This window comes from Zootoca vivipara, chromosome 2 (assembly GCF_963506605.1).
Source record: "Zootoca vivipara chromosome 2, rZooViv1.1, whole genome shotgun sequence".
NCBI classification, from domain to species: domain Eukaryota; kingdom Metazoa; phylum Chordata; class Lepidosauria; order Squamata; family Lacertidae; genus Zootoca; species Zootoca vivipara.
This window is the reverse complement of record NC_083277.1, coordinates 120,786,081-120,798,371: the sequence shown is the minus strand read 5'-3', so window position 1 is coordinate 120,798,371 and position 12,291 is coordinate 120,786,081. Positions and strand designations below refer to the sequence as shown.

General features: G+C 45.5%; 1 protein-coding gene across 10 annotated transcripts in view; it reads left to right on the top strand.

Moving 5' to 3' along the window:
* The window catches only part of ARHGEF25 (Rho guanine nucleotide exchange factor 25), a 96,875-nt gene that overhangs the window by 69,606 nt on the left and 14,978 nt on the right, over positions 1 to 12,291 (top strand). For 8 of the 10 annotated variants that reach the window (XM_060272164.1, XM_060272159.1, XM_060272160.1 and 5 more), the window contains 8 exons: positions 737 to 864; positions 1,396 to 1,462; positions 6,182 to 6,285; positions 6,689 to 6,758; positions 8,088 to 8,177; positions 9,715 to 9,822; positions 11,618 to 11,668; positions 12,092 to 12,169. In XM_060272164.1, the coding sequence (XP_060128147.1) occupies positions 737 to 864; positions 1,396 to 1,462; positions 6,182 to 6,285; positions 6,689 to 6,758; positions 8,088 to 8,177; positions 9,715 to 9,822; positions 11,618 to 11,668; positions 12,092 to 12,169 (696 nt within the window). The remainder of the gene's footprint in view (positions 1 to 736; positions 865 to 1,395; positions 1,463 to 6,181; positions 6,286 to 6,688; positions 6,759 to 8,087; positions 8,178 to 9,714; positions 9,823 to 11,617; positions 11,669 to 12,091; positions 12,170 to 12,291) is intronic. The other 2 variants (XM_035102641.2, XM_035102581.2) reach the window with 1 other exon arrangement.

Here is a 12,291-nt window from a genome sequence, read left to right as displayed (position 1 = left end):
CATGCCAGTCAAAGCACCAGATTGTTTTAATGCTAGCAAAAATAGCAAGATGGAAAATGCTGCAGATTTCAACACAAACGGATTAAAAATAAAAACAACTGTGGAATGTGGTACAGTTAATGAAAATGACTTTTTTGAGTATGACTCGGTAAAGAGGATGAAATCAAGTAACTATGAAAACAAATGGCATGTGTTGATAAATTTTTGGAATTGATTGGAGGATTATGAAGACACATTGCTTGGTTCTTCACGGTTCTGTAAATGAATGCATTTGAATGGTTTGTTTCTTTCCAATGTAGAGGCAGTATATAGGGCTACATAGCTGGTGTGTGTGTGTGTGTGTGCATTTTGAATAAAACAAACCAATGAGAATATGTTTAGGTGAATGTTATTTGACTTGCTGTTTATTTGAAATGCTTTCCTCCAAAACTAGTTTTCAGCTCTATTTCATGCACTTAATCAGTCAATCATTTCCAAAAACAGGATATCTGCTCCAAATTGGAGAAGTGTTCCAGGATCTATGATCAACATTCTTTCCTTCCCCCGATCTTTCAGAGCATCATGTGTTGTGAGTGAGCTTAGGGGAAATAGAAGATCCTGCTACACCTTCCTGGCCCACGCAATATATTTTGAGTCTCATCCTGGGTCCCCAGTGCCCCTTTCGCCAGTTAATCCACCCAATGTGAAATGTTCTAAGATGTTATAGGCTCTTCTCCCCCCCCTTCTCTCATGGCAGGACCCTGACTCTTCTCTGCTCCTTAGTGACCCTCCAAACCCCGAGCCCACTTCAGACCCTCCTGTGCCACCCCCAGCCTCTGAGGAACAGGAAGAGGAGGAGAGGCTCAGTGCCTTAGAAAAGAGTATGTAAGTGATTTCTCTTGTGCACCAGCTTCCAGGCAGCAGTGGGAAGGGCAGGGGGAGGTGAAGCCTCTGCTGGGGAGAGCAGATGCACAGACCTGGTGGGTACCAAAACCCACCCACAAACACAGACACTATTTCACAAGTTTAGCAGATTCAGGGCCCTGGCGCCAAGTGTGTTGAACACACGCCCCATAAAAGGTAGGCAGCTGTATGCCTCATTTTCTCACTGCACACATTCTGTGTTTGTGGAGTGGCCCCTGGCTGTCTGCATATTCAAGCCTAAAGATCTATTGAGTATGACGGGTGAACCATGGCCGCATAATGTTGTCCTGGTGGTATGCCTGCTCCCTCTGTAACATGTTGAGCAGCTTGCTGGCAGGGGCCTTCCTGTGGGTTAGGCATGGGCCTGTGCTGAGGAGCCTGGCAGCATGCCTGTGGCACTGAAAAGGGAGATTGGAGGGGGAAATAGAAGGGAAGGGGGTCACACAGTGAGGTTCCTTCCCCTCAGACATTGCTACTTCCTCTCGCCTGCAGGTTTGTTCTCAGGGAGTTGATTGAGACGGAGAAGATGTACGTGGAAGACCTGGGCCAGATTGTGGAGGTGCCAACATCCACTCCATTTTAGGCACTGATTCCCCTCTGTCCACCAATGGGGCCGTCTCCAGATTTTTGTGGGACATTGGGCAAGAACCTGCCTGTCTTCCACTGAGAGAGCACACTGCTTGCTGCTCACCTCTGTGTTTCTTGATCCGACCTCCCCGTTGTTGTCCTAGGAACCTAGGAAGGAAAGGTGGATTAAGGATCAGGATCAATCCCAAGAGCCCACAGTGGGCTTTCTATGGATCCAAGCCCCTTGGGCTGCTGGCTCTTGCCACATCCCACCAGTCTGTTCCATATGCTGTTATTTTAGTAGTTCTATGCCCCACCCTTTCTGAAAGAAATAAGAGCCCCAGTGGCCACTGGGGGAACTCACTGTGTTTCCACCCTTGCCCATACAGTGTTCCTTCTGGTATCCAAACCCACTGGTATCTTCTGTGAACAGAAATCACCCTGCTTTTCACACACTGCTGCCCAAATGACTTTTGCCTGGCAGCAACATTGACCACTGACATTAATGTTAGGCAGAGTTTAACCTGAAAAAAGTATTTGGACCCAGTAAGTATCTTAGGCTTCTTGCTCTTCCTTTTTTTGTTTTAAAAACAAGGGAAGATCAATGTGACATTTAACTAAGTTTCCGTCAGTGTATACTAAGGGGACCTAACTAAGGGCTCACCCACACTCAAGTTTGTCCCATGATTTCTAGTCACATATTGTAGAAATTATTTCCATAACTTGATTTTACATGGATAAATAGTCCCCCTTATTTGAGCTGAACTTGCTGTCAATCAATAACAATGACGGAAGATTTAAAAAAATTGAAAGATGTTCCAGTAGCACCTTAAAGACCAACTAAGTATAAGCTTTCTAGGTATGAACTTTCGTGTGTATACACACTTCTTCAGATACTCTGAAGCAGAGGTCACTACAACCTTATAACTGTTGATGACTGTTAATGATGGCAGTTGGTTCCACAGAGAAAGGCAAGGGATTTTTAAAGGGATAGATGACCAAAATTAGCTTTAGCATGTATAATGGGACATGAATCCAATATTCAGACCAGGTCTCTCCATAGTTTTTAGTTTGGTAATGAGTTGTAATTCAGCAACTTCTCTTTCAAGTGTATATCTAAAATTCTTTTGGAATAAGATAGCTACTTTAAGATCTTGTATAGAATGTCCTGGGAGACTGAAGTGCTCTCCTATTGGTTTCCCTGTTTTATGATTCCTGATGGCAGAAAAAACAGAAAAACAAAAAAAACTCTCTAATCTTTACAACTACTGAAAAAACTGGGGGGGGGACACTCTCTAATCTTTACAATCTGACACCAGGAATCATAAAAGTTTGACTCATTCTGTGTAGCTAGACACACAAGAGGAAGCTACCAGGAGGTTGGAAGAACTGCAGGCTTTGCAAGAAGTTAAAAAAAATATTCAGGGAGAAAAAATTTGGAGAGGGGGGTTGTCCAAAAAAAAAAAAAAGCTCAGTGAGGACTGGGCATGCTCTTTGGGCATTGAATATTGACTGGCTGACAGTTGGTGTAAGATGGCAAACTGATGGGGGAAAGGGAATGGAATAGAAGTGGGCCTGGCTGGCTGGCAGGCAGGCAGGCACCCTGAACATCCCATTGCCCATCCCACTTGAGTTCAAATACTGAACTAGCTCTTTCATTGCTTCTACTAACTAAACTAGTCAGCTTTCTGTTCTGACTTCAAGATCTATTTGCTGGGTGGCCTAAATCAATTTAGACTTCATTTCTGTATGGGTTGTAGGTTTTTCATAATTTTTTAGCTCCTTAAATTGCATTTTTGTTTGTTGCCGAGATTCTTTCAGAACTTTCCAAAATTGCTTTGGATTTCACTATCCTTAACAATTCTCCACCTTGGTCACTTAACTCTTTAACCCCCCCCCCCCCCCCGGTGCCACAGAAGTTTAGAAAAAGACAGCAGCTCTGGTTCTTATACGGATCTTTTGGAGGCTCCTTTGTAGAAGGGTCCATCTATCTTGACTGCTAAATATCCTTAAAAGCCTTTGGTGAAAGTATTTGCCCAATCTCTTTCTGAAAAGCCAAAGATACAAATCTCCACTGGCCTACCTGTAGCCTATATACAGAGAATGAGAGAGATGTTTGCTGATGATTCCATAGAATTCCAAAAGATTGGTGAGACAAAACCTCCCTTTGCAAAAGCCTTGTTTATACTTCATTTCCTAAATTTTTATTTACTCATTCATTTTAAAAACTGGATGAGGAGAGAAGCAGGGAAACCTCTCGAAGTAAGAGTGTGAGAATCCTTAATGTGCTTTTGGGGTGGGATGGGAGGGGGGAGGTTGTCCTCAGTCCAGGCTTAAGATCAGTTGGGGGTCTGGGGTCCAAGGGCAGGAGCCTGGTGTTCTGGAGGGGGCTGTGAATGCTCTGAGGATTAATGGTGGGGAAAACATCCTTAGCATTGGTCTTATGTTCACAAAGTTGTGTGAACAGGGTTCCTCTCATGCAACAGAACCTCCTTTTCTCTTCCCACATGCCTCCAAAATCTGGTTCGGAAGATCCTCAAACCCTCTGGAGCAGATTTTGAAGGGGCTGCAGGGAAAGGGAGGGGGGAGTTGCATTGTCCAAGTGGAAGTCTTGTTATGCAAGCAGAAAGGTAGCAAAGGTAACCCTCTGTATTTAACTGTTTTAGCCTTAATGATGCTTTCCAGCAGTGTACCTGGGACAGGGCTGCCATTTCCCGAATCTTCCCTTCCTCCCTAGTTCCTTTTTAAAAGACTAGAAAGATATTGACTGCCTTCCAAGTCTTCTCTGTAAGGAGGCTAATATAATAGTTCAGCAGTTCTTCATTTGTTCTTTAAGAACTATTGGGTGAATGCCACCTGGCCGGAAAACCTTGTTCCTTCTTAATGTTTTTACTTGGTTGTAAGACAGACTGATTCAGCCTTGAGTACCCTTCCAGCATGTTTTGAAGACTGAAGCAAACAATTCCTTCTGTTTCTCTGCAATTTCTCTGTCTTCCAAAAAGGTCTTGTTTTGCTTCCTTGCCATATAAAGGTCCCCCTGCCTCTTTCTGGTTTTCTGCTTCTAGCATCTTTAAAGAAATAATGTATTGATATCTCCAGCAGTTTGTGCTTGATGTTCCTTTTGTATCTTGTATCTGTGTCTTGGTTTGCTCATTTGTGCTCCTCCTTCATTTGGGCAACTGTTCCTCCTTTAACGAAAATAGTTTTGCCTTTTATAGTCTCTTTGGCTCTGCTGTTTGACTGTGTTGGATTACTGTTGAGCTTGTTTGTGCTTTTTTGCTCATCCGTGGTACATATTTTATTTGAGCCTTTATTGTTACATATTTAATATGACTTGCTATGTCAACCTTATTTTTCCATTTTGAGCATGCCTCTTACTCAAAATCAGGCCACCAGCCATTTCAACCATTTCTGCCACCTAGCTTCTCCTGGTTAAGCCATCCCAAATTATGCAGAAACTCAAGATTCCCCACCCCAACCCTATAACCCAAAACAGTGGGCGGGGCGGGCGGGGAGGAACCAATGCCAGTCAGTGTGAAATGGGGAGAATAACCACTGCACTCTAGTACATTGATTTAAATTAAAATAATTTGTTGCAGGCTCATTCTAATTCAATTGCCAAAATAAATGCAATGTGCCAACCACAATGTCCGCAAGACAGAAAAATTCAATGCCCTGTGCTCACCAATTTGTTCTCAAGCTAGGAAAATCAGGGTCCAACCTGCCAGCCTAGGAAATAAATGCAACCATGGTCACCTGGAGCAAAATTACTGCTTTAACTGAAAAGTGAAGAAATACTGGCTGCCCATTGGTCGGTAGAAGGAGATGGGGGAAAGGTAGCAGGACAGCACTGCTTCCCTGGCTTGTCAATCATCCCAGCATTTTTCTTTCCTTCTAGAGTTGGCCAAAATATTGGAAGGCAGGAGCAGATTTGCTTTTTACTGACCACGTCAGTAGAATTCTGCCTCCACTCTTTCCCCTATATCTCCATAAATGAAAGGGCTGGAGACTTTTTTTAAAAGGGGGGGGGAGATGCTGAAAATTCAGGGAAGAGCCCTTGGGTAGGGCTCATCCACACAGGAGCATAATGTTGCTAAGGACCTGAGATACTGGGTTTCAGAACAAATGATGTAAGCTGAGCAACTTTAAATTGGATTTCCGTAATACATATTGGGTGCCGATTTGGGGTTTAATTGCATCTAATGCAATGGCCCTCTTTTCAGCTCTGCAAGGCAGTGGTTTTTCAAGTGTTCAGCTTTTTTGTGGCCAAACACCTGATGGGGTTGCAGAAGAGTTGGGAGGGTGTGTTCTAGGCTAGGCTCTCTGTGCAGAGCTGCTCCATCGCCCTTCCTTGTGGACTGGATGCACCAAAAGTCTTCTGCAGCTGTTCAGGTCAGGGGGGAAATCTGGTTAATGGCAAGCTGTCTGTTGGGGAAGCTTGTCTGCCATTGCTGTGATGTTCCTCGTGGAATCCCTGATCAGCTTCTGAAGAATGCCAGGGTTCCCCTGAGCACAGTTGGAAAGCCATTGCTTCCTCTGCAATTGCCAGGCCACAGCGCTTTACACCAGGGTCCTGTCAATCTTCTGCACTCTTCTGGGCACTAACTTAGCCCAGACACATTAACCTTAATGCCACCACCCTAGCTCTGCCTCCATGGCCTTAAAGAGGAGGCAGGCAACCTTCTCTAGCCTGCTCTTCTGACTTCTGCAGGGCTACATGGTGACCATGAATGCCCGTGGTATCCCAGAGGACATGAAGGGCAAGGACAAGATAATCTTTGGGAACATCCACCAGATCTATGACTGGCACAAAGAGTAAGTAAGCACCTATTCCTGGGTGCAGGTCATGCATTGGCTGTGGAAACCTCACAATGGGGCCCGAACGTGATGTGGCAAGGGACGCCTTTTGTTGACGGCTGGTAGTGACTCCTCTTGGATTACCTGGCCCAGGTGCTTGTGGCCAGTGTGGAACAGACAAGATGAGGGGGAGCAGCAGTGGTCCACCATCATTGGGAATTGGTGGGTGGCTGCTCTCCTCCTGTACCCAACCACCCACTGTCCAATCCTGAAAGAGGTCAAAGTAGGTTTGAGCCCTCCATGGGAAACATTTGAAGTAGAGTCCATGGGATGCAGTGCAAGAGGAGGAATGGCTGGGAAGCAAGATATCTTGTCCTGCAGATCTCACACTCTTTCTGTTCCCTCTTATCCCTGATCCCAGTTATTTACTCAAGCAGCTGGAGAAGTGTCTGGAGGACCCTGATCTTCTGGCTGAACTGTTCATAAAGCACGTGAGTCCCTGGCATTGCTAAATAAGAACAGAAGAGCTGTCAAGCTGAGCCACAATGGGTGGTGGATAAATGAACAGGGCTCCGTGATATTCTAGGCACAGGAGGTGACAGTGGTATCAATCCTCTGTTGTTCATCCCAAATGCATGTTTCCTTTGAACACAGGGGCTTTTCATTGAGCTAGAAGTACTGTAAGCTGTTTGCAGACTTCTGCTTTTACCTCTAGGATTGTTTGTGATACAAACCCAGATTCCAAATGAAATGATATAACTACAAAAGTAATGAAGGGGAGGTTTGTTGTGAAGGGAAAAGCAGCTTACCTTTTTGTTAATTAGGTGATTGGCCCAAAACATGTCAAGAAAATTGTGCAGTTTACTAGGCTGGAGCATAAGGTCAAGGCTCTGATGGAAAAAATCTATACTTTTTTTCTTGAATGAGATAGAGAGGAAGGATGTACACTGGGTTTTTTTAAAAAAAGTTTTAAAAATATCATCATCAACAATCCTGACATGGAGGAACATTGTTGTATGAGAACAGATAGGCTTGTACTATTATTATTTGTAAAGTGCTACATGGTGAATAATTTCAGGTTCCAGGAGGCCCCCCTAACTATTCTGTCCTTGATTTTATATTGTGTTTATTAGTGGTCTGCCTAGAAATGAGATGCTCCCATTGCCATCTCCTGCATTTTCTGGCTCTATTTTGTCAAACTTTGATGAAGTGATCTATGAAAGTTTATTAAGCCATATTTGTTAGCCTGTTAAGGTGCCCTAAGAGTCTTCATTGGTTCTGAGGCAACAGATTTAACAGGGCTGCCTCCTCTGGAATTTATTCATATGTCAGAATAAATATTGTTGTTGGAAGGTTGCTTTAAAAAGACAACCTGTTTAAGAGATGACTTCACACATCTAACAAAATAGACTCTAGCCATGGAAAGCTTTTCCCAAAATAATTTTGCAGTACTATCCTTACAGCAGAATCCTTCAACACAGCTACCAGTTTCAGTGTGTTCCTTGGAGCTTGACTGCCCTAGTAAGTATTCTTAGGATCGCAGCCTTGGTAGCCTTGAAGATACTGCAGGGCTCTGCATTAATTCTTGTAAATAAGTCATAGTCATGCATATCCAGATAAATAGATATGAAGTGTGCCTATTTTGTACTTGGAGTACCTGTATCCTGTGGTAAGATGAAGCACTCATCAGAGCTGAGCAGGGATTTGAACCTGCCTCTTTGACATACCTTCCCTAGAATCAAGTCGCAGTGCCGGCAAGAATACACACTTTAGATTTTGCCCCAAGTATTCTGCTGAATTGTTCCCCTGTTGTTTTTCAGGAGCGCCGTTTGCACATGTACGTTGTTTACTGTCAGAACAAACCCAAATCTGAGCATATTGTGTCCGAGTTCATTGACAACTACTTTGAGGTAAGGGGCCAGGTGATTTGCTGCAGCCTTGTTGTCTCTGCCGCCTCACTCCCTGAAGCTTCTGCCAATGGCTTGTCTTGTCCTTGACTGCATATATGCAATACCTTCAGAGTGCGTTTGAAGGACATTCTTACCCTTCAAAGAATTCTGGGAGCTATAATTTATCGCTCACAGTGTTGTAGTTCCTGGCAAACCACAGCACCCAGAATTCTTTGAAGGGGGAAATGTGCTTTGAACATTCTTTGAAGGTATAGTCTCACTCCTGCTAGAATCCTCCTGCCTCCTTTTTTTCCTTCACTGCCCCCTGCCCCCCCCCCCCCAGGGCTCATTCATTCAAAGCTGTACTCCAAACACGAGTAAAGATGCAAAATTGCCTTTTCTCTATTGGATTATTGGGCCAATATTGGCTCTTCTTTTTGGCAACAGGTGTCTCTCAGAGGGTCAGATAGAGGTCTTTCTGAATCTTGCTACTTGAGATCATTTATATTATTATTATATTACATTTATATACCAGGCAGGGATGAAACTGTCAGCGTACAAGCAGTCACGTAGGAAGGGGGGTGCAGTGGGTGCGGACTGCTCTGTGTGTCATCACTGAAGGGGGGGTGACAAAATGGCAAAAATACATGTTTTTGAAAAATACCTTTAAAGCACATTTTTTCCCCTAAAAGAATTATGGGCACTGCAGTTTACCCCTTTCAGAGTTATATAATAATCTTTATTGCGTTCCAACGACCCATAGATATAGAATGAAATACAGACTCATATAGACAACCCCCCAGGGAAGGGAGACCGAAGTGTTATTTGTCATGGGTATGTTGATCTTTGATTCATATGACTACTGATATAAACTTTGCCATGGCCACTGTGATATCGTTGGACTTTTCCAGAAGATATTTGATATAGTAGGCTTCGGATTGACCCGGCCGATTTGCCAATAGTGGTTTAATCAATAGTTCCCTCGCTTGGTCATATTGTCCGCAATGCAATAAAATATGCCTCATGCAGTCGACATCCTGAGAGCACACACAGATCCTATTTTGATAAGGGATACCTCTCAGCCTGCCATTTAACACTTCTGATGGAAATACATTTAATCTGGCTTTGGTGAAAAGGTATGTTGGTACAGACAAATTTCTAAGATATGCAGGTGTCTGAAAATCGAACCCATAGTGGATTCCTACTGCTAATGGGCCACAGATAACATGAGATTGAGATCACTATGTTATATGTCCCTTTCAGTGTTACAATTCCCAGAAAACTTTATCAGACTGCAGTGCCCAGAATCCCGTGAAGGGGTGTGCGTGCTTTAAATATACCTTAAAGTTACAGTGTGTACACAGCCTGGTGAGACTTGACGCATAGGATAAAGGGAAGGGATCTGAGGTCTTTCTGGGAAGATGAGTGGGGTGCTTTGGGAGAAACAGGAAGATTTGGAGGTGTCCTGATAGAGTGAGCAGGAATTTAATAGGCATGATTGATCTCCCATGCACAGATCCACAGGGTCCGATCTGCTGCTTTGTTCTCTCCTTTCCAGGAACTGAAGCAGGAACTGGGGCACCGCTTGCAGCTCAATGACTTGCTCATCAAACCCGTACAGCGGATCATGAAATACCAGCTGCTGCTCAAGGTGCTAACGTGGGAGGTGGAGTGTTGCTTTCCAAATCTAAGGCGTGTGTGTGTGTAGGGGGTGAGACCAACAAGTTCCTGACCTGTAGCTAAGCAGAGACAGCAGCCAATGTGTCTTCTGCTGGGTATGATATCTATAGTAGTCTTTGGCAGTGGGGACAAGTGCAGAACAGTGGTCTGTTTAATAATAATACCTTTATTGTCAATGTACAACCTGTGTACAATGAAATTAGCTGAGCCTCCCTCCCCTTCCACACTCAGTCTCATTGCACTCTGTGTGCTTGTCGCAGAACATACCAACCCCGAAAGTCAGTTGGACTATATTATTTTCCATTTTAAGGGAGAGATCCTGCAGGCTGAAGTCACCTGCAGGACAGCAAACCATCCCAATGTCACAAAAGGAGTAGCTGGGGTCTCTGTTGGCTGCCTAGCACCACCTAATGGGTAATGGATGTATTTACCTCCAGAGCTGGAACCAGGGTTAGGGCAGCTTCCAGTTTACATGGTAGTTGTCATATGAAGGCACTTGGTGGCTACAGTTCCTTGCAGAGTCCCACTTGCTCCCCATTTCCCCAAGCAATGAAAGGTTTGAAAGATAGCACTGCTAGGTTTAGTTCCCCTTGGAAGAAGAGAGCTCTTGAGACTTCAGGTTGTACCCAAAGTTGTCCATGCACAAGTGGAACAGACTCCTGCTTGCTTCACCTTACTCTGCTCCTTCCATGCATCCCCCCACACCCCCAAAATATGTTCTGGAAGATTGGGGGACAGATTTAGGGGGAATTGGGGGGGCTGTAGTGGGGGAGGAGGAGGATAAGGTGAAGTCCTGATGTGCAAGCAGAAGTCAGCTTATGCATAATACCTGCTTTATTTACAAATATGCAAGGAGGGCATCAGTGAAGGCAGGTGTGTTCCTATAAGCAGACAGCACAGTCTGAATCATCTATATATATAAAAATGTAAACTGGCCATGTGGGTGGGTCTCCACTTTTCTCTGAAACCACTTGACCAATTGCATTCAAATTTGGACACAACGTCTCAAGCGAATATGCGAGTGACCATATACAGTTCACGTAGACAGATTTCACACCTGGGCCAGGTAAAACCTCAAAAACCCCGTGTTCCGGAACTCACAACTCAGACGAAAGTGCATGCTGGGAAATAGACGCCAGAAGCTGCGTCTCCAAGGCCAGGGCAAGATCGTGACATCACCTACCAACATTCTATAACTGCCACAAAAGCCATTCCTCCACAAAGCCCAACGCCAGTATCCTGCCCCTAGCCCCCCACATCCAACCGTCACAGACAGAGTGTGCCACGCTGACAACACGCCGAAAACCACCCCATGCCCCGCCGTTGCCTCCCCCCCCCAATGCCGAATACCTGACATACAGGCTGGGATACGCTGACACTGGCACCGGGGGAATCGCAGGGATGAGCCAGGGGGGTGGGCAGGGGGTGGGGGGAATCACAGGGGTGAGCCGAAGGGTGGGGGGAGGAGAGGTGCAGGGAGGGGACTGGGACCAGTCACAGGGATGTGCCGGAGGAGAGGGGAGGGGGAGTGATGGCTTATGGGTCGGGACAGGGTGGGGACAGTCAGAGGGATAAACTGGGTGGGGTGGGGTGGGGGAGGCAGAATAGGTCATGGGTTGGGACAGTGTGGGGGGAGTCACAGGGATGAGCCATCAAGGTTGGTGGCCAACACTGCCACTTGGAGTTGGTTGCATGGCTTTGCTCCAGTGAAATCCCACTCACTCATCAAGGACTCCTACCAGTAAAGAATGCACTTGTTCATTTCCTCTTTTCCCTCCCAGGATTTCCTGAAATACTATGGCAAAGCTGGCAAGGACACAGAACAGCTGGAGGTAGGACTAGGAGGCACTTGTAGCTGTTGCTCCCCAGTCCCACCCTTATGTATGGACTGGATGTTATTACACTGCTGCTTGCAAACCAGGATCTGCAGAACTGTCCCACGAGGGTTACCACATGGTATGGGCATCTTTTCATTCTGGGTGTGCCTTGAGAGAGGGAGGAGAGGCTTCATTATGTTCCCGAGGCTGCACTCATAGCTGACAGGGGTCTTGAATCCATATCTCATAAGAGTGTTTACATGGAACTATGGCCCATCAGTCTAAATGGGGCAGGTTGTCCAGTGTTGTTTCACCTGCCCTGCATCTCCTGGGTTTGATGATGCTGGTGCTGCTCACCATGGGGGCGGGCACAGCCAGCCAGCCACCATGCCATTCTGGTCCACCGCTTTTGCCCGACTGCTTTCCTTTGCCTTTCAGAGAGCTGTGGAGGTGATGTGTTTTGTTCCTAAGCGCTGCAATGACATGATGAATGTGGGGCGTCTTCAGGGCTTTGAGGTAGGCCCTGGGAATCAATGGCTGGCTTGGAGATTCTACAGATCCCATGGGAGCTAGGCTCTTAGCCCTGATTTTCCCAACTCTACTGCAGAAGGCACCTTCATTTTTTGCATTGGGGCCTT